The sequence below is a fragment of the Rhinolophus ferrumequinum genome, chromosome 2 (assembly GCF_004115265.2).
Source record: "Rhinolophus ferrumequinum isolate MPI-CBG mRhiFer1 chromosome 2, mRhiFer1_v1.p, whole genome shotgun sequence".
Lineage (NCBI taxonomy): Eukaryota > Metazoa > Chordata > Mammalia > Chiroptera > Rhinolophidae > Rhinolophus > Rhinolophus ferrumequinum.
This window is the reverse complement of record NC_046285.1, coordinates 107,077,701-107,099,600: the sequence shown is the minus strand read 5'-3', so window position 1 is coordinate 107,099,600 and position 21,900 is coordinate 107,077,701. Positions and strand designations below refer to the sequence as shown.

The 21,900-nt window shown below is 48.2% G+C and overlaps 1 protein-coding gene across 1 annotated transcript in view; it reads left to right on the top strand.

Annotated features, from left to right (window-relative positions):
* HSF2BP (heat shock transcription factor 2 binding protein) overlaps window positions 1–21,900 on the top strand; it is a 66,378-nt gene that overhangs the window by 17,862 nt on the left and 26,616 nt on the right. Inside the window, exons 6-8 of the mRNA XM_033122760.1 lie at window positions 253–385; window positions 9,685–9,802; window positions 19,563–19,666. Coding sequence (XP_032978651.1) covers window positions 253–385; window positions 9,685–9,802; window positions 19,563–19,666 — 355 coding nt within the window. The remainder of the gene's footprint in view (window positions 1–252; window positions 386–9,684; window positions 9,803–19,562; window positions 19,667–21,900) is intronic.

Here is a 21,900-nt window from a genome sequence, read left to right as displayed (position 1 = left end):
TTCCCATACGTATATTTTTATTTTACTCTTGGCTTTAGGCTTCAGGGTAATTTTTCTACTAGTAGTCATATTTATGTCTAGTGAAGTAAAAGCTTTTTTTTCTGACCTTTTCAGTAGAAACTTTTAATGAAGGAATATATTTTCAAATCTTGCTTCTGTAATTAACACTAGAGTCTTCTGCACCTTGCACTTTTCAAATGTTTTCATGCTGGTATCTGTGAAAGTGTGATACTTCCATTTCCAAACTTGCAGGATAAAGCTTTGAAGTTTTTCAGCATCACTGGTCAAACAATGGAGAGTTTTGTGAAGTCGCTGGATGGAGACGTCAAGGAGCTCAATTCTGACGAGAATCAGTTTGTTTTTGCTTTGGCGGGAATCGTAACAAGTAAGTCATTCTTTCAAGACTAGTGAGTGTTTTCAGTGTGTTCTGCAGCGGTGATTACAGTCAGGTGTGTGGGCATAAACATCTCTCAGGCACTTTCTCAGACCCCTGTGGTTCTTACCCTGGGGAGTCGGGGATAGGTCCCAGGTGTGTGTTGTGACACATCCCGCCAGGTGATTCTGGTCCACACAGTATTGGTGAGCGGGCACGACTGGGCTTAGGAAGCACGGGGTGAGAGGACATTTCCCTTCAGTCTGCGTTGACGAAGTCAGAACCAAACTGTATGTTGATATACTTGTCACTTGGCGTCCTCATCACTTTATTAACATCTAGTCAAGGAAAAGTCTAAGCTGAGCTCAGCTAAGCTCTTGCTGCTGTTGTGAGGCAATAATTAAAGATTCCAGACCTAAACTGTCTCCTTAGTAAATGTCTCCCCAAGGTAATAGGTGTAGTTGTGACAGAATTCTGCAGCCAAACCGCGGTAAAGGACAAAGCCAGCTAACTAGCTGCGCTCTCAGCACAGGAGGTGGCACGTACCGGTGAGACCCAGGGCTCTTCGTTCTGAAGGCAGCGGAAGAGTTAAGTGCATTGCTAGGGGTTGTTTTCTCACGTTGCTCTTCGTGTCTGCTGTGTATCTTCGGATAATTCCCTGCTGGTAAAGAGAGAGGAAATTTTGTTGTTCCTGGGGGTGTCATCCTTCACCTCCTGACAGCCTGTGTGACCACAGTCCTTCCCTAATCCTTTAAGAATTGGTGACACTTCTTCTGGGCAGATGGGAGACCACGTGGTCTCCAGGCCAGGCCTAGCTTAACTCAGCACTTAAACCTGCTGCAGGACGGCGTCGTCGTGTGCTTTCACCATAGCACCTTCAGTGGGACGCTTGCATTGCTCTCCCTTTTAAAATTGTTCTAAGGTCTCCTTTTTTCAAACGAAGGCATTTGCAAATTCGATGAGTAGATTTTCTGCTATTTGCTGGTGACGCCAGAGGTCTATGACACATGCGATTTGTCATTCTGCTGAGCCATGAACTTGAGCTGCCTGACTTGCCGCTGGCGTGTGGCAGTGAGGCTTGGCCAGTGGGCAGAGCCAGCCGGTTGCTCAGCTTTCACGCTCACCTTGGCTTTGTTTCTCCTACTGGGAGGGGCTCACGCGAGAACTCTCAGAGTTGGGAAGTGGGCAGTTGGGTTTTCACTTCCATGTTGATGAATTTACTAGGAAGATTACTGACTGGTGAGGGGGGTGCAGGGTTATTGAAGTGCTCCTCTGCAGAGGCCTTGGGGGGCTCGTGCATCTCAGATACCAAGACCTTCTTCTGGGGGGAGTAGGCAGTGCCGCAGAGACCTGGGGTAGCTGTCCTCTAAAACAGGGTCCTTTTTAAAGTTTACATACAGTAAAGATCCTTTACAGGTCTTTCCTTCATGTTTTTGTACTTCTGCAGTTTTAACAAATGCATCGTCACCAACCCCCACAGCTGGGATGTGGACCAGTTCCATCACCTCCCCAGACCTCCTCCATATCTCCCCACCCCTTCCTTTTCCCCATCAGCTGCGGCTACCACGCTGATCTGGCACGTTGTTAAAACTTGTAGCTGAACTTACCTTGCTGGCTCGTCTGGCTTCCGGCGCCTGCCCCGGGTAAGCAGGTGCCTTCAGGCCCCGCGAGTCCACTTCCCAGGCTGTAAGTTTTCTGCACCTTCTGTTCCTCACCTGCCTCATGGCTCACGTTGTTGTGAGTCTCCTGCTGATCTATGGTAGGGTGACTGCACCTTGTAAACCAAGGTGCTGATCCACGGGGGGTGGTGGTGGGGGCCTCTGATTGTCCTCAGTAACCTGTATGAGCACAAATGGGGCACGTTGGTCAGCAGTCCTGTGAAGGTTAGCTTGCTTACCTTGCAAGTGGAACACTTAATTTTCTAACTGCTTTTTCTGCTTTTGATGATTTGAAAGTCACAATTGTGCTCCTTTATTGTGGGTTTATTCTTTCAAACTATATTAGGTAATGATTACAGAATCAGCATGACTTTTTGATTGTTGATGATTTGCGGGCAGAACTGGATCCAGCTTCTTCTCGCTCATGGACGCAGTCATCTCACTAGGTCTGTCGCAGAGCTCCCTCACGTCAGCGACCACGCTTCCCCTGGCCCCATGCTTCCTACTGCTCTGCTCCCCCACACGCTCCCACTAACACGGGGAAGCCTGCGGGCATGGGGACCGAGGCCTAGTGTTCAGCCTGGCTTCTGCCAGTCACCAGCCCTGTGTTCTTGGGTCTGTGACTGTTGATTTCATCTTCTGAGAAGAGAGTCTTAGACCCCAGATGACGACTGAGGTCTGCCCAGCCCTGGGCTTGTGTGGTTCTGCACAGTCCCGGGGCTTGACTGGGAGTCGTCCTGTCACCCAGTACAGGTCTGCAGTGGGGTCGGTGGGCGGGCCTCTGCGGGTTTTCACTTCTTAGTTATTACAGATGCTGCTGCTGTGAACATTCGCGTTCAAGTTTCTGTGGGAACATGTTGTCGGTACCCTTGGGCATATACCTAGGAGTGGAATTGTGGGTCACATGGCAGTTCTTTGTTTAACTTTTTGAGAAACAGCCTGTTTTCCACAGTAGCTGTACCCTTTTCCATCCTGCTGGCTGCTTTTCCCCGTGTCTTCAGAATAGTCTACCGTGTGTGTTTGTGTGTGTGTGTGTGTGGTGTTGGTGGCAGTGCTTGGTCCTTTGAGCTCTAGGAGCGGTTCTCGGGCTGTCTAGACCCTCAGCAGTGCTGTTACACCTCCTTGATAGCGAGCGTGGCTTGTAGAGAGCTGGTTTTCAGTTCACTGATCGCTGTGATTTCGTCCTGTTTCTGTCTCTGGACCATTGGCTGAATCAGCAGTCAGGACAATGGCTGACCTGTAGCATGCAAGACTCAAGCAACAGACATGCACAAGCGTAACTTGTGGCACCGTGAGAAGGAAGACACCTAGACCCAAGACCCAGTGACTTCATGAACAGCCCGGTATTGCACCTTTTCACATTAGGGTAAGGCCGCTCAGCAAACAGCAGCGCGGCAGGCTTTGGACCGGGAGCGTCTGCCACGGGATCTCTTCTGGCACCGCACTTCTGGAACTATGGCGATACGGGGGCATTACACTCTCTGTCACCACACATGTAATGACTTGCCGGGCTGAGGGTGTTACCTGATGTACTGTTGTACGAGGAGGAGAAAGGGGCGTTGTTTCATGAGCAGTTCATTGACTAGAAGGAACGTGCTGGGTGTTTTCAGTTAGCAGTTGGGATGGCATTGCTGGTGCTGCCATCAGGCTGAAAGGACACGCCTGTGTACGGACCACGAAGGACAGTCCAAGAACGAGGTTTGAAGACCATCACATGTAGCTGAGCGGCAGTTGCCGTGGCACAAGGAGGCAGTAAGCCTTGACTTCTGGATCAAGGACAGGCCCTGAGAGGCCGTGGGTCTTTGATGCACGCGTGTCTTTGCATTAACGTCCCGAGATCAACGTGTGTCAGCCTCAACACCAGCATCCTTTGGCGTGGGGGCTGCCTGTGCGTTGCCCGAGGTTAGCAGCAGCCCTGGGCTCTACCCGTTACAGCAGCAACCCCTAGTGTGACGACCAAAAGTCTCCAGACCTTGCAGGAAGTCTCCTCGGAACACAGCATCCTCTCCTGCCACTTTGAGAACCGCCGCCCTAGAGCACGGTCACCTTTCATGCACACGGGACCATCATGACAACCTGGGGTCTTAGAGGTCATTGTTGAGAGAGCGTTTGAGACCACGCAAGGCTTTTTGATTCCTGTGTTCCGAGGGCATGTTTCTCACATGTTGGATTTAGTCCAGTCATGTGGAGGGCTTGCTAGTTCAGAAAAACTTGGTACCTGTTCCCTACACTGTCCGGTTAATGACAGAAGTTCTCTTCATTAGCTTTCAGTGATTGGTCGTGGACCGTTTGTAGCCTCTCCTTAGATAATAGCCTTCCTGCAGCTGGCAGGCGGAGGGCCCAGATCACGAAGTGTCGCTTTGTGGGGCTGGAGCGTCTCCTTAGCAGCTCACGTTACTTTAGCTTAGTGAGGAACAGTCAGCCAGCCTTAGTTAGAGCTTTCCCGATTAGTGGGACCTACTGGGTCAGAGGGGCCCCCCAGGCTCCGTGTGTCCTTAAATCTGGGAGTCGGACTTGAGAGGGGCAGGCTGGGACTTCAGTGACTCCCTGCGGACGTAGCTCTGGGTGAAGGCAGCTCTGCGGAATAGGACGCTCAGGAAACCTGAGCCCTGCCCTGTTCCTGGGAGGAATTTGGCTTCGGGTGGGATGGAGGGAGGCTGGTGTGTGCGCCGGGCGCCGCAACAGACTGGAGCAGCGTTTTCTGTGACTTGTTCACGGGCCTTGGACAAATGCTTACCGCCCACCTTTAGGCTTTTTGAAAACAGGTGATATCAGGCGATGGCAGGGCCTGGAACAAGGAATTACTGGTCCTTCTCCACCAGCTGTTCACGGTTGGCCTACAGCACCTGTGTTTTAGCTCGAGCGAATTGAAGAAGTTGAGGTCAAGATGTAGGAGCATCATCTGGACTCTTGGCTTTTGCTCCAATTACTTGACTGTCCATAGAATTTTTTTCCCGTAGGGATTCTGGGACTATGGTTAATTTTTGGTTACTTCTTGACTCATGCATGATGTGGGCAACTTAATATTCAGATTGGCTATAATTTGTACATAGGAGAATTTTCTGGGACTTACAAAAATCATCCTCCTGTAGTTCCATTTCTTTGTCGGCTCCATTTGCAAAATAAATCACTGTCCATTCAACTTGGCGGGTTGTGCTGCGGAGGAGGAGGGAGTGTCTTTCTGATCATGGGCCCAGAGTACCGACCAGTTACGGTCAAGGGTCTGGAGAAGGAAGAGATGCCGGAGTCTGCCTTTCCTGAGAGTGCAGTTGGGTGCCAGGAGCCAGCCCAGGGAACAGGAACTGTACTTTGGCTGAGCCGTAGGGAAGCTGAGGCCTTTTGCTTGGAGGTGTTTTCTTCATGGCGGGTCACCAGGTGACAGCATGTGGCTGGAAGGGACACCGTGTCACCGTATACCTGGCCATTGATGCCGCTGTGACTGGCCCTCCTGACCGTGGGGTGTGCTCACACCACAGTGGAAGCTCATCTAACCTGCGGAGGCAGGTTCTGCAGGTGCAGGCAGGAGCAGGTCGTAAGCCATCTGGGAACGTGTCCCAGGAATCGCTGTACAGAACGGGCCAGCAGCAGCAACAGGACAGTAGCCCGTCTGCCTCCCTGGCCCTCGGCACAGCGTGTTGCTCTCTGATCTGACTGGTCGCTGCACGAGCCCCGTCATCCACAGTAGGGGAGAAACTGAGTTCTGGGGGCCACTTCCCCTCCCGCTCGGAGGGGTTTCACAAGTGGTGCACATTTGACAACTGAATAATGGAGTTGGTGAGAAACTACCACAGCAAACGCGAAGAAACCAAAACCAAACAACAAAATGGTCACAATATTAACACCGAGGAAACCTGCTGTGTTTCTTTAAAAAACGATGGTGCAGTGTTAGTGCTGCAGGTGAGAGGTTAACAGAACACAGGTCAGATGAGCAGTTGAGACTGAGTCGCCCCCTGGACATGGAAATTGTGTCCCTGTTGTTACTAGTGCCGTTACTGATACTACAGAGTTACTGAGGTGGAGTAATACACCTGCAACTCGCCAACTTAAGGGAGACAGTTATGTGTCCTTGTGCATCCATCCCCACCATCAATTTAAAAATGTTTTCATCAGCCCCCCAAAAGCCCCTGCTCACCTTAGCCCTCGCTCCTCAGTCCTGCCATTGCCCCAGCTCTAGAGCAACCCCTAATCTACTTACTGTCTTTATAGATTGGCCTGTTCTGGACATTGCAGATAATGGAGTCGTGCACTGTGTGGTCCTTTGTGACTGGCTTCTGTCACTTACTACAGTGTTTTCCGGTATCAGTGCTTCATTTTCATGGCCGAATGATACCCCAGTGCATGGCGACAGCACATTTATCCTTCCAGTCATTCATCCATCCATCCATCCATCCATCTGTCCCTCAGTGGACGTTGGGGTTGTTTCTACTTTTTGGCTATTGTGAGTAATGATGCTATGAATATTTGTGTGCAAGTTTTTGTGGGGACGTAGTCTTTGTGTCTCGTGGCTATAGATCTGAGAGTGGAATTGCTGGGTCAGATGGTTGGCTTAACCCTTTGGCGAACTGTCAGGCCATTTTCCACAGTGGCGGCACCGTTTTCCATTCCCACCAGCAATGTATGTGGGCTTCCGTTTCTCCACATCCTCGCCAACACCTGTTTTTTTTAATTACCTTTTGATTATAGCCATCGTAGTGGGTGTCTCATCGTGGTTATGACGTGCACGTTCCTGATGGTTAATGCTGTTGAGCCTTTTTCATGTACTTATTGGTCATTTGTCTTCTTTGGAGAAGTCTTTAAATAGACATTTAAAATGGAGTTACTTGTCTTATTATTATTGAGTTGTAATAGTTTTTTGTATATTCTAGATACCAGGCCCTTATCAGATACATGATATGCAAAAATTTTCTCTCATTCCATCACTTGTCCAAGGATACTTGAATAAGTATCCTTCAAAACGCAAAATTTTTAAATTTTGGTGATATCCAGTATATTTTTGGTGATATCCCATATATTTTTTCTTTAGTTGCCTGCGTTTTTGGTGTCATATCTAAGGAGCCATAACCATCCTAGGTTATGAAGATTTGCTCCTGTGTTTTTCTTCTAAGAGTTTTATAGTTTTAGCCCCTACATTTAGATGTTGGATCCACTCTGAGTTAAGTTTTACACATGGTGTAAAGTGTAGGGGGCCAGCTATTTCTTTGCATAAACATCGAGTTGCCCCAGCATTGTTTGTTGTCAAGATTATTCTTTTCTGTGTTCAAATTTTCTTGACACCCTTGTTGAAAATCAGTGGATCATAAATGTGAGGGTTTATTTCTGACTCTCATTTCTACCATTGATCTATATGTGTGTCGTCATGCCAGTATCCCATTATTTCTATTGCTGAAAATAAGACAAAAGTATTACAACTTAAAGCAAAAGTATCAGACATAATACATTTCAACTCTTTACATCTTTAGCAGCACACATAATTGACGCCAGATTCATTGTTTAAATTATTACTATGGTAACTTATAGAAATAACTTTAATAAAAAGTGAATCTAAAAAAAAGTAAGTAAATTTTAACAGAAAATAAACCAGCCATCCTTTATAGTTCTAGAGTTGACACATAAGCACCCCAGACAGATTGACGAATACTGGAGCTGTCTGTTTAGGAAGTTATCCACATTTATTTTATTTCATAGGTTTTTCTTTATTATTGCTATTCAGTGAAATGCAGGTTTGGCGTGTGCTATTACAATAGTGGACACACAATACGGACTGCATTTACTAGTCAGTTTGTTGGGTGTTATTGCCTGGTATGATGCACTGAATGTTTGCTCTGTAATTGTTTCTTCCGAGATGTAGTAGTGACGTCCCTGTTATCTACTGCTGTGTAAATGGCCACCCCAAGACTTCAAGTCTTTGAACAACAGCCGTCATTTATTTCGATGATAAATCTGCGGTTTGCCCAGGGTTGGCAGGCGGATTTGCTGCCCTCTGCAGTATCTGGGCCCCGGCTCGGGTGACTCATGTTGTGGAGGAATGACAGCTGGGGCCAGCGGGGCGTCTCGCTCTAGTCACGTCGTCTCAGGGCTGCTCTTTCTGTGGTCTCTGTATCACTGCAGCTTTAGGGTTGTCACAGGGCTTTCCTACCTCAGGGCTCCTGGATCGAGTGGCAAGGGACCACGGGGGGAGCCAGCAGGCTCCTTCCTGTTTTGCCTCGTCAGTCACGCAGCAGTGCTCTGCTGGGTACATGTGAGTCACAGGGCAGGGGTGACCCTGCATCCAGAGGGATGGGTCGTTGGAAAACCATCTCTAGAGTCTAGCTACCAACGTTTGTAGCTACAGTGTATGTTTTCCTGTGGGGTTCCAGTATGTGGTCCACTGGAGTTGCACAAAGAATGTTTCCCCTGAGAAACTACTTTCAAATGGCTTTTTAGGGGTTTATGATGCCAAATGCTTCAAGCTTCGTTTCTCCTCCAAACTTGAAAATATAGTTACCGGGTTCAAATTCATTGGACAAGGAAGGTAAGTTCGTGTCAGTGAAGAGTCTTGTGTTCAGGAAAGTTACAGCTGTCATGAGTTATATACCACATAACACAGCACCAACTTCTGAGGCAGAAATTGCTGGAAAGACAAGCAAAAATGGGAAAACAAACCTGTTAGATTTTAACACACATCTCTCGATCCTTCTCAGCTCCGGTCCACAAAAATAAATAGGGGTGCCTAGGATCTGATTCCATTACGATCTGGGAGCATAATGGAATTTTCTGCCATCAGATTACAGTTCATCAAAGGACAAGTAAGCCATGAAATTCGTCCTCCAGCCTTGATAATTCTTAGCAAAATAAAAATAGAAGAAGCATCTTGAACTTCATAGCAGCATCCCGCAGGATCATCCAGCCGACACCCACTTAGCTGTGATTACTTGAACCGTTTCCACTCGAGTCGGAGGACGGTGATACTTACTGCCGGCTCTGGTCCCCTGGGCCACCTTGCGTCATGCTTATCACTAGACCCAGCCGAGACAGATGTACCGACACGTGCTTGTAGTCCTGGGCTCAGCGGTGTGTCCTTGCAGATGTCTGGGAATGTGGAGGAGCCAGGGTGAGCTGCACGGGCCCCTGGGGAGCCGTGGGATGACTTGGTCTGCTCTGCGGCCTCAGGCATGAAGAGACGTGGCCCTTGCTGACCAGAATATGATGTCCAGTTGAGGAAAAAAGTTTTCCTGAGTCGGTTTTCACGTGGTCTTTGACCTCAGGATTTCTGCTTAGCCCTGTGGTTCATAGTCATTAGGAGTTCGCTCCCAGGGCTGAGTGGGTTTAGCGTCTCTGGTTCCAAATAAAGAAGTCCACCCCCACCTTCTGTTTGGAGCCAGATCCGCAGCCGTTAATCTGTGCCCCTGCCATCCTGGGGTTGGCTGCAAGCACTGTCCCTCACCAGGTGTTTGCTAACCACAGACGGCGTTCCACTGCTGTGACGTCAGTACCTCTTTCCAGGGGGCTGTCGGCTCTGTGCTCAGCACCATTTGCTTATGCGCCCCCCAGTTTTCCGTGTTTTCATTGGGTCTGCTAGGAGAAAAACAGCAACAAATACTCCATTGCGCGCAAACTTTCCTAGCTTCTGAAGTTACAGAGATTGTGACACTTTGTGTCATCCTTCTGTTGCAGATGTGGCCGCCGTGGCCTGTGGCCGCGAGTTCCTGGTCAGCTCCAGTCAGGTGCTACTGGACACGATGCTGCAACTTCTGGGGGACCTGAAGCCGGGACAGTGCACCAAGCTCAAAGTGTACGGTGACAACAAGAATGCGGCCGTGCTCTGCACGTGTGTCCGAGGGCGCGGCCCGGGCCTCCTCCAAGGGACACAGTTAATCTGGCAATGGTTGTAACAAAACAGCAGGACCAAACTGCCTGGGGAGTTAAGGGACGCACTGTCTATCCAATACCATTTCAGAAAAGTGATACAAACAGAAGAGACATTCTCACCTTGGAGTAATCAGTGAACCCCAAATGCTATCCTGTGATACTTCAGGGTTATAATAATCACCTCTACGTGACCTTCCACAAGTGTTTCTCATGGTAGCACCCCACTTCCAGGCTCCCAAATCAGTGTCTATTTACTGTTGCTGTGTAACAAATGACCACTAACTTTGTGGCTGAAAAAGCACTGACTTCACAGTTCTGTAGGTCAGACGTCTGAGTGGGCTTCACTGGTTCTCCGGCGAGGGTCTCGGCAAGATCGAGGTGCCGTCCAGGGCTGGGGTCTTCTGGAGGCTCTGGGCAAGAATCTGCTTCGGGTGCGTTCAGGGTGCTGGCAGAATCCGGCTCCCTGCGTTTGTAGGGCTCAGGTCCCTGATTCCGTGCCGGCTGTCAGCTGGGGACCACTTCCAGCTTCCATGGCTGACTGATTTCCGTTTCACACGACCCCACCTCATCTTCAAGCCCCTGGAGCTCACTGAATCCTTCTTACACTTGGAACCTCTCTGACTTCCTTTTCTGCTGCCAGTCAGAGAAAACTCTGCTTTTGGTGGGCTCGTGGGGTTAGATTACGCAGAACTGGATCGACTCCTTTGGTTAATTCAGTCCACTGATGGATAACCTTGCTCATATCTGCAGTCTCTGTGCCGTGCCACGTACTGGGGTGTGATGTGGGTACAGTCCCAGGGATCAGGGCGGGAAATCGTGGGACTGTGGGGACACCACTCGCTTGCAGTGCTTGCTTTTCTCCTGGGAGCATTTTCATACTGGCCTCCTTGGAGTCTTGTCCGGTACTGCCATCACCTGTCCTTCGGTGTCTCCTGGTGTCTTCTCCCACGTGAGCTGGTATTCTTCCTGTTTCTTTGGAAGCTTGAGCAATTTTGGGCAGCCTCCCACATCTGAATACTATGTTTGCAACCCTGGGTCTTACTTAATCTCATGGAAAATGTTGATGTTTTGTTTTAGAGTCAACCTAGCTGGGTTCAGCTCACTGGTTCTGACCCGCCTTCTCTGTGTGGTGGTTTCAGGGTCATTCCACCTTCAGGAAGCCTTTGCAGTGCTACCAGGTCTGCCTCGTGTGCCCCCTGCGGCCAGTGTGTCACCCTGTGATAGTTGCCATTGTACTTCTCAGAGTTTGGATCTGCTATTGGGATCCGATCCATGCATACATAGCCTGGGGGGAGGCTAGGAGTTCCTAACAGCCTTGTGTGGGGGGGTTCACTGTCTTGAGCTTATAACTCTCTGTAGTGTCCTTGGTACTTGTCGGTTCCCCGGGGCTCCCCTTTCAGCCCTTCCCCTGGACTTCTGTGTCACGCTGCTGCAGCTGTGCCCATGTGCAGGGCCAAGCAGCTGAGCTCAGAGGTCACAGCTCTCCCAGTGGTGAGGAGGACAGTCCCCAGGGAGCCTGAGTTCTCCGGGGAACCCGCTGCCAGCATGGTCCCTGCCGGGGACCCCCCCCTTCTGCTCCTCAAGTCTTGTGCTGGTGCTCTTCTCTGGGGGGGCTGGTGCCACTCCTGGGTTTGGGGGCCAAGTGGTTGTCTTCCCAATCTGCCTGCTGCTGTTTTCTTTTCGGGGTCTCCCATAGCTTTTCCGTGTGTTCAGGGGCGGGGTGTGTTTACTCCATCTCACCGGCTCCAGCCTCTCCGGTCCATTTGGGAGCTTCATACTACAAAGTGTGTGGCACGTGAGTGGTACGTGTAATACAGTGTAACCCAAGTTCCTAGTTTTGTATAGGTTTTTACAAGTTGTTTCTGGATGCAGTTAGCTCCTATTAAGTTTCTTCATCAAAGAAGATGAACCATTTGGGTTTTCTTTTCCCTGACTGATGGACATGTAGGTTATTTTCGGGTTTTACTCCACAAGCAGTGCCGTGCACATCTTGGACGAATGCTCCTTGCGAGCCTGTGGGACAGGCCCCCGGACTTTGTCCAGCAGTGGAATCTGACAAATAGGACTAGCACATTTATAGTCATGTACGCTACGCCACGTTGGTCCCCGCAGCTCACGCTTCCACCAGCCTACACCGGTGTTGTGCTTTCCCACACCCTCAGCAACACCTCACGCTGTGTTTCATTTCTATAAAGAATTTCTGTACTGTCTGTTGATCTCTGTCTGCGTATGTGTCTGTACATTAGGTGACCAGTGAGGTCGAGACTTTTCTCATGTTCACAACATCTGAGTTTTCTTGTGATTTACCTGTTCATGTCTGTTGCCCATTTTCTATTGGGTTGTATTTTTCATAATGATTTGCTGCTGTTTCTAATGTGTTTTGGATACTAAGCCATTGTCTCTTTCGCTTCTGAGGTCTGTACAAGGTCCGCGCTTATGGGCCAGCTCACCCGCTCGTCCAGCAGCTCCTGCACGGAGCTCTGCAACTCTGTGCCCTGATGAACTCCTGTCCATTGCATTGGGAGACGGGGAGGATGGGATTCAGAGAGATCTGCTTCCTTTCTTGGCAGTCTTGCGTCTGACCACTGAGCAGAGCCGACGTACAGACTGTGAGCCTCAGACCCACTCGGGGCCTCTGCTCGCCCCAGGCTGAAGCGGGTCTCTCACTCTGCCTGCCTTCTGCTAGGCATGCCGTTTGTTCATGTTCTTCTCGCTGCTGACTCCCAACCGGAGTCCCCTGGAGCCAGGACCTGCCTTGTCCTATCAGTAAACTTTCTTTTCTTATTGGCCTCTCCATGCCTTGACTGTAACTTGCACCTTTTTAATGCTCTTTTTTCGTTTAATAAATGAGTGCTTACTAATAGCTTTTGGTGAGAACCTACTGTGTGCCGTTAGTTTTAGGTGCCTTATATATCTCATAATACGATAACAGTACCTGTCGCACAGAGAAATGGTGATATTCCAGTGAGGTACAGGCACAAAGAGGGTTTGGGCTCAAAGTAACCGATAAATGAGCATTGAGAATCCATTACACATAACACATGGTGAGTTTCTGTGGGTTTTCCTTTCTTTGCCGCCTCCGTGACCAGAGGCTACTCATTTCAACAGCTGGGTGCCTCAGATCTAAGTCTTTTAAAAGACTTAGTGTTTTTTAGAGTAGTGTAAGTTTCACAACAAAATTGAGAGGAAGAGAAAGATGTCCCACATGCCCCTGTCCCTGCACATGAACAGGCTTCCCCATCTCAGCACCCTCCGGCAGAATGGGACATGTAAAATCGATGCACCTACATGGACATGTCGTTATCAGCCAAATTCCAAAGTTTAGAGTTTACTCTTGGTGGTGTACCTTCAGTGTGTTTGCACAAATGTATCATGACGTGTAATCATCACTATGATACCATACAGAGTTTTCACTGCTGTAACAACCCTTTGTGTTCACCTATTCCTCTCTCCTCGGCCCTGGCGACCCCTGTCCTCTCACTGTCTCCGCAGTCCTGCCTTTTCCAGAATGTCACAGAACTGGACGCCTGCTCAGACGGGCTTCTTTCACGCAGTCATATGCACTTACGGTGCCCCCGTGTCTGTCCAGGGCTTCGTGGCTCATTTCTCTTTCTCACTGAACAACAGCCCGTCGCCTGGATGGACCACAGTTTGTCCATCACCCACGGACGGGCGTCTGGGTGGGTCCAGGTTTGGCCGTCATGAATAAAGCTGCTGTAAACGTCCATGGGCAGGTTTTGTGTGGACGTAAGTTTGCAGCTCTTTTGGGTCAATACCAGTCGTGTGATCGCTGGGTCCTGTGGTGAGAGGACGTCCACTTTGGGAAGAAACCACCCACTGTCCTCCTGTGGCTGCACCACCTGCCGTCCCGCCCGCAGTGAGTGAGACTTCCTGTGGGTCCACGTCCTCGCCGCGCCTGGTGCTGTCAGTGTCCCGGGTGGGGGCCATTCTGGTGGGTGTGTGCTGCTGTCCCGTCGTTTGTACTTGCGTTTTCCTGGTGACGTGATGGGAGCATCTCCATGTGCTTGTTTGTCATCTGCATGCCTTCTTCGGTGAGGTGTCTGTTAAGATCTTCGGTCTGTTAAGGTTTTTAATCGGGTCGTCTGTCTTCTTACTGTGTCGTTTTTTGTATATTTTGGATAACAGTCCTTTTATCAGGTATTTCATTTGCAAGTATTTTTTCCGAGTCTGTGGCTTATCTTCTTTCTCTTGACATTGTCTTTTGCAGAGCGGAAGTTCTGAATTTTAATGAAGACTAGCTTATCAATAATTTTTTTCACGGATTGTGTCTTGGTGTTGTATCTAAAACGGCATCACCATAGCCACCGTTATCTAGGTTTTCTCCTCTATTATTTTCTAGGAGTTTTATAGTTTTGCATTTTACATTTAGGTCTGTGATCCACTTTGAGTTAGTTTCTGTAAAGGGTTTAGGGTCTGTGTTTAGGTTCGTTTTTGTTGCATCTGGGTGTCAGTGGTTCCAGCACCCTTTGTTGAAGAGACCATCTGGGCTCGGTGGCGCCTTTGTCAAAGATCAGTTGACTGTGTTTATGTGGGTGTATTTTTAGGGTTTCTGTTCTGTTCCATTGACCTATCTGTCTGTTCTTTTGCCCCTGTCTTGATTGCTGTCGCTTTAGAGTAAGTCTTGAAGTTGGGTAGAGACAGTCCACTTCAACGTTGTGTTGGCTCTGCTGGGTCTTCTGTCTCCATATAAATCATAGAATCATTTTGGTAATATCCATAAAATAACTTACTGGGATTTTGATTGGGAGTGCAATGAAGCTATAGATCAAATTGGGAAGAACTGACATCTTGACAGTATTGTGTCTTCCTGTCCACCAACGTGGAATGTCTGCCTGTTTATTTAGTTCTTTGATTTCGTTTATCAGCATTTTGTAGTTTTCCTCATATAGGTCTTACAGATGTTTTGTTAGATTTATACCTGAATATTTCATTTTTGGGTGGTAATGTAAATGGTATTGTGTTTTTAATTTCAAATTCCACTTGTACATCAGTGGTATGTAGGAAAACAATGACTTCCATATTTACCTCGTATCCTGCAACCTTGCTATAATCTTACTGGTTCCAGGAGGGTTTTTTTTGTTGACTCTGGTGGTCAGCAAATGTTGCTCGTTGAGCAAGTGAGATGCGAATATTCACTTTCTGGGTTATGTTTGTTGTTAAAGTCGTTTTAAATGCACAGAGTGTCACCATGCATTTGCATGCCCTGACTCCTACTTCACAGAAGGAGTGACTTAAATGCCCATTGAAAGAAACCCAACATGGTTGGGTTTCTAAATAGTTTCCAATCAAAACTTTAGTTTTACCTGGAAACATGAGGACTCTTGAGCACAAATGCGATAGCAGCCATATTTGTCATAGTACGTACTGGGAAATCACCTACACTGTGTCAGCTGGAGAATAGATTGTGATCAATTTATATGTTGGGACACATCAGTGAAAATCTGTTAGAGCAAAACAAGGCAACGTGGAACTATCTCACCATGGTGTGGATGGAAGATTACATCCAGGCTGCCGCTGATACAAACATGGCAGGTTCTGGACACGTTTGTAAAAGTTATAGAAATGCTTGGCTGTGTCACACAGCGAGTGGCAGTAGTGGTCCCTGCTCCCTGAAGTCGGTGACCCGAGTTCACACAGGGGATTTGACCACGGGGATAAGCGTTTCTTTCTTCACCGGAGGCGGGTAGCATCGTTCTTTGTACCTTGTGTGTCTTCACTGTGCATAGTCGATACGAATCCATCTGCAGATACTTGATAAGGGTTCCATACGGCGTGGACCACAGACGGGAGGCTCTGGCTGTGGGGCTGGGCCCGGCATCTGCACCAAGCGTGTGGAACCGTCACGCGCTTCTCTCGGAAGTCGCTGGGCCTCGAGCCTCGGGCTTCCGCATGTCGCGGTCGGTCAGAGGCCTGCATCGCTCTGCAGTTTCTTCTCCTGTAACACGCAGCTTCTGTGGAATTTTACTGCTCATTGGTCCTTAGAATTAATTATTCGATGGTGCTCATTTGGTACTTAGATTTTAGCTGGTTTTGGATGACTGGCTTGGGGTTTTTTTGTTTCTGGTGGGTGGAGGGGACATCACAGTAGGCCTTTTAATTTCTTTTTTGCCTGTTTGCCTTTTTGTTTCTCTGGTTGGTTTTGAAGTACTGGGTGTGTTTATTCTTTGTTAGTTGTTATTTCTTTTAAGACAAAGAATGAAGTAATTTAGTTGTGTCACCTTTACTTTTAGTGCCTCAGCCTTGAGGTCAGACTGTGAGGAGGGCTTTCCGGCTTCTCTCCTGGAGAACCTGTTCCGGCCCAGGCCCGGTACGTCCAGGTGAAGGGAGTGTCCTTCATTGAAGGAGCATGACTTGTGTTGCTTTCATAGTATTTCAAGTTCACCAGTACCTTTAGTTAGGCTTGCCTTCAGTCCTTCTGTGGTCAGCGTCAGATGTCCCTCAAGTTCTCGACTGCAGAACCTGGGAAGCTGCTCTCTTGAGCCCATTGGTCCATTTGTAAGGGATCTTCCGCTTGAGCTTGGGATGGCAGCACAACTTGCCTGCTTCCTGTCACTGGAAGGAGAGTGACGCCCCCAGGACTCCAGTGCTTTGCAGGTGGCATTGCTTTTAGTGTCTCAGCATGAGAAGGGCAAATTGACTGGTGGTGGGAAACATGATGTTATTATTTACAAAATATACTTTTGGTTGGAATAGCAATGTTGGAACCGAAAGCATTTGCCTAGGAAACTCATTAGGGTTTGTTGTTTGCAAAATCCTCGTGCGACCTCGCAGAAACCTGGTCTTCTGTGAGATATAGCCTGGCAATGACATGGGGTCTCACGTGGTACCATGGACATCACAATTATATTTAGTCCATCTTAGCTTTTAAGGAGGGCTGGTTTGACCAAATACAAAACTTTAAAGATATTTGTCAATTTGTGAGTCATTTTTGACACCTTAAAATTAAATGTAGTCATTGGAGAATTTCAAATGGACACATTTTCTGGAACTTGCCCCATATTACAGTTACCACCTAGATGTTGACTTTGCCTGTTAAGATCTAGAGAAAATTGGCTTCTCTGATTTTCATGCTCTAAAGCAGAGGTTAGCAGGCTTTTTCTGTACAGGACCCACTAGAGACTCCTTTAGGCTCTGTGGGTCGTAGGCGCTGTGCAGTGGCCCAGTCCTGCTGGTGTAGTGTGAAAGCAGCGTGGACTAGACGGTTAACGGGAAGGAGTACTGCCTGTCTGTGTTGCTGCTCTGAAGAAGGAACTTTTCTCATTTTGGGACACTGGCTTAGAGGCCTCAGAAAATTGTAGTTAAGATGCTGAATTTTCCTTGTGAATGCGACGTTTGAATAGTCCTTAATAACTCGTGAAACAGGTTGCCGGTGAATGGGTTCTGGACATGTGTAAAAGTTGTCAGGTAAACTTGAAATGTGCAGTTTGGGCTCATGTTGTGGCCTGTGGTTGGGGATGGAGGTGGTGAGCTTCACAGCATGTGCGCTGGCCCGCCCCAGGGGCTGTGCTGGTATCCTGGTGACTCTAGCACGGCCTCGACTTTGCAAATGCTCCCGGGGACCGTGAGCGGCGTCTCCGCGTACGTGCCCTTCTGTGGCTCTCAACCCCTGCGAGTCCACTCTCCATGTTTACACTGAGATCCCGCTGTGTCCCCAGACGGGCCAGCCGTGCTGCTCTAAAGACGAACGAGCCGTGGGGCTTGATTTGACAAATAACGTTTAGTGGAGAAGCCAGCTATTTTCACAGAAAATACAGTAAACGTTTTCCGTGGCGTGTGTGCGTATGTGTGCATGTGCCTGCATGCGCCATCACTTAGTCCCTTTTGAGTGGACTGAATCCCAGTACTGATTTTCCTTTTGCCTCAGGCTTTATTATGCCTTGGCAGGGCACTGTTCCTATCCAATCTTTACTTAAAATGTTGATACATTGATTGTTATGGAATTTTTGCAGTAGTTTTGATTTTTAAAAATTCTGCATTGCAATATGTTTAAAAATCTCAGTGACTGAGCATTTGGCACCTCTTAAATTTGCACCCCAAGAAAGTGCCTTACTCTCCTCCCCCCAGTTAAATATCCGATCAAATGCCGGCCATAGCAGGAGAGACGCTGTGGGCTCTGGACTGTTGTCTGTTCCTGGAGAGAACTGATGTTTGTCTTCGCGGGTGCTCAGCTTCATCCGACTCCTCACCTCGGTCTCCCCTGAGAAGGCCGACAGCCAGAACTGTGCCTCATTCCCGCCTGTGCCAGCGCTCTGGCCTCTGGGCTTCTAGTAGCAGGTCAGAGCCAGCCGCTGCCTGCCCCGTGGTTTCGCTCGTTTTAGTGCTTCCTTTGTTCTGCTGTCAGCCTTGCCGGTGGCCTCTTTCCTCGCTTCGCTCTGTTGGATGCCGTTCCTTTAGCTTTGTTTCCTGTGCGGTGTTTCTCCTTTCCCATGTGTCAGTTGCCTTTGAGCTTCACAGTTTGATTATTACAGTTTTCATTTTTGTAAGTTCTACAAGGTTCTCTTTTGAAGTGCCTGGTCATTTATAATACTCAGTAGACCCTCGATCATGTTTTTAATTTCTTTTTGAATTATTTATACCTGTTAAACATCCCAATTTTTATTCTGAAATTAATACTTGTATTTATTTAATTCTGGCTCTGGTTGGTCCTTTGTGCTGTTATGTTGTTTTTCATGTGTTTTGTGATTTTTGTTATGAACTCACACTTTGTTGGTTCTGTATTTGGGGGAATTCTTTGAAGACCAGATTGAGGGGCCTTTTCTTTAAGAGAATGTTTATTTACTTTGGCCAGGCAGCTGGAGGAACTCCTATTCCTGGTCTGCTTTGTGTTAAAATTACTGGCTTGTGGATCCTCAGACCATACAAAAGGTAGGGGCTTCTGCCAAGCTTGAAAGTTCACTTTTTTCTTGGCTTTCTGTAGGAGTCTGTGATCTGAATCGGTCTTGTGTTGGTCCGAGCCTTTTCCTTCTGTCCGTTTGCATGGAGTCACTAATACTTAAGCTCGGTGCTTCTGGAAAATAATTATGTGTAGAGCTTACCTCCCTGAATTTGTGCTTTCACGTAGTTCCTGATCAGAGATGTTTTCTCTTCATCCGTTCATGGGTTTCTGAGCTATTTGTGTAACCTTTTTTATTGCTTTGCAATGTGAAGTTTTGGGGATCTTGATATTTATTCTATGGGATTGTCACAAACCAGTCCTACATTTTCCCATTTCCATCAGACTCTATATTGTCAGTTTGGTCCGTTCCCAAGACCTCCTGTAAAATCCTGTTTAACACCGCACCCTGTGTTGTTGGTTGTTAGGGATGGTTGGAGATGTGGCGCTCTCCATCCCTCATGCTGTGGATTAAACAGGCCTGAACGGCTGCCCACACGTCACTCAATGAAAACACAGGATGAAATGTTAAACAGCTGAGCTGCACGTTCAGAGTGCAGTGTACTTGTGAATTGCGGGTTTCCTGTATATCAGGGCAGGCTTAGTCATGAGAGAATGACTCCATGAATAGGACTGGGGTTTCCTGTCCGCGTTTATGACTTGCTGATGGGAGCCTGTACAGGTAGCGCAGTGGCCCCTGACATGAAGGACCCCTCCGTGTGTGTGTGCAGGTCCTGCTTGGGGTGGAAGGTGGCGGCCACACGCTGACACACTTTCTCTTGTGACCCAGGTTAATGCTGATGGCGCTGTACAACGTGACCATCAACGTGAAGGGCCTGGAGTACGTCAGCCAGAGCCCCAGCTTCCTCCCGCTGCTGTGGTGGCTCCTGAGTGGTAAGAAGGGGGCCCCCCACACTCCCTCATCCAGCGCACGTCCTGTTCCCGAGGCCGAGGAGGGGGTCCCGTATTCGGAATTAGCGTCCATTGTCCTGACCTGTTACCATTTCTTTAAAGAAAGAGTTCAAATGCTGGATAACGCAGGGGTGTGCTAGGTTATTTCTAGTTCTGTTTCGTAGTATTGCTTTCAGTTTAGTTATGAATCTGCGACACAGAAAAGTGATGAGACACCTGGTAGATGTCGCTGAGCAGTCCTGTCTCTGAGCACAGGACAGAATAAAGGTGTTGGTGGCTCTGAGTGTCAGGGAAGGAGAAGCCCCAGTGGAAAGGGACGTGGGGACAAGGAAGCTGGAGAGATGCTGTAACTTGGAGGGTTTTGTGTGTACACACACACACACACACACACACACACACTGTACAGAGAATGCACAGTTATATACGACGTTTGTGCTTTATGCATGTGAAGCGTGTGTGTGTCCTTTTTGTTTCCTTTAAAATAAAAGCTGTCCTTACTGTTTTACTTTCTCTTCTAAGTATTTTGCAGCTCCACGTGAATTTGAGAATCAGCATGTCACTTTTTACCAAAAAAAAAAAAAAAAAAAAGTCCTGTTGGGATTTTTTATTTGGGATTGTGTTGAATCGCCAGTTCGTTTTGGGGACAGTTGTCGTTTTAGCAATGTTGTCTTTCCCAGTCCATGAATACTGTGTGTGTGTGTGTGTGTGTGTGTGTGTGTGTGTGTGTGTGTGTGTATGTATATGTGGCTATTTTTTTTGGATACTTTGGGAGACGGGTCTCATGGATCTTTACAGCTTGAGAGTAGATGACCTGACCTTTGCCCCTGGCTCTGCTTGTGTAGTGAACACCCTTAGAAGACAGATAATGCAGTCAGTATAATGCTTCCCTCTAGGGCCAACGTCAGGCAGGCGTGCCACCTGTTACGAAAGATTTGGGCTGCCTGAGCTTGGGGCGCCTTTCCTGTCATGCAGAGCACGACATGTGCACAGCCCTGTCCGTGAGCACGGCGTTGGGTCTCGAAGCGACGCAAAGGCCCACCCTGCATGTGGCTGTTACTGTTGAGTAGTCAGGTTTTTGTCTCAGACTCCGAAGTCTCATGTCTTGTGCCAGCATCCACGAAACTGCCGCAGGCTGACTTGTTAGCGTGGCGAAAGCCCCGCACCTGCCATTGTTCAGGGCAGGCGGAGGGGGCTGTGTTTACATTGTTTACCACTCCTACACACTAGGGCTGAATACTTGACCAAGTAGCCTATTTCTCTTGAGAATGTGAACTAAGGCCCACATTCTCAGGAGTGGATCCTGGACGTGACCTACAAGGTAACTCTCCAGGCTGATTGTCATGGGCCACGTGCAAGTAGACAATGCCAGCTGGAGGGTGCGGGGCTGCTCGGAGGGAGAGAATAATCCAATAAGAATGCCCACGACTTCTTTCTTCCTTTCTTGTTTAAAAAATTCATTTATTTTTCATTACAATTGGCATGCAGCATTAATTTCAGATGTATGACATGGTGATTAGACATTTAAATACCTTACAAAGGGATCACCCCGATAATTGTAGTGCCTGTCTGTCACTGTACATACCGTGTTTCCCCGAAAATAAGACCTAACCGGAAAATAAGCCCTAGCATGATTTTTCACAATGACATCCCCTGAACATAAGCTCTTGTGCGTCTTTTGGAGCAAAAATTAATATAAGACCTGGTCTTATTTTCGGGGAAACACGGTAGTTAATATGATGCTAACTTATCCTTGGGCTGTACCTTGTACCCTTATGACTTATTCTGTAACTGGAAGGTTCTACTTCTTAATCGCCTTCCCTTTTTTCCCCTTGCCCCACCCCACTGAATACTACTTTTTGAGTGTCAGTCCATTTTAAGTGCTTTACATACACTCTCAGATTTATTTCTCTGAATACTGTTATAAAGTAAGTGTTATGATTTCTGTTTTATAGATGAACAAACTGAGGCACAGAGAGGTGGAGTCACTTGCTTCAGGTTAGACACGTGGGTTCCAGGGCCCATCTGGCCACTCGCTGGGCTGCTCCTGCACAGGAAGTGCTGCAGGGATGGGAGCCTAGTCCTGGGTAGAGGCCGCTTGGCCGGGCCTCTGAGAAGAGGTCCTGAAAGCCTGAGCCCGCCTGTTCCTGCTAGCTCGCCTTCTGTCAGGTGTTTGCTTTCTCTTAGGAAGAGGGCCTTGGGCTAAGTATTCTCTGGCC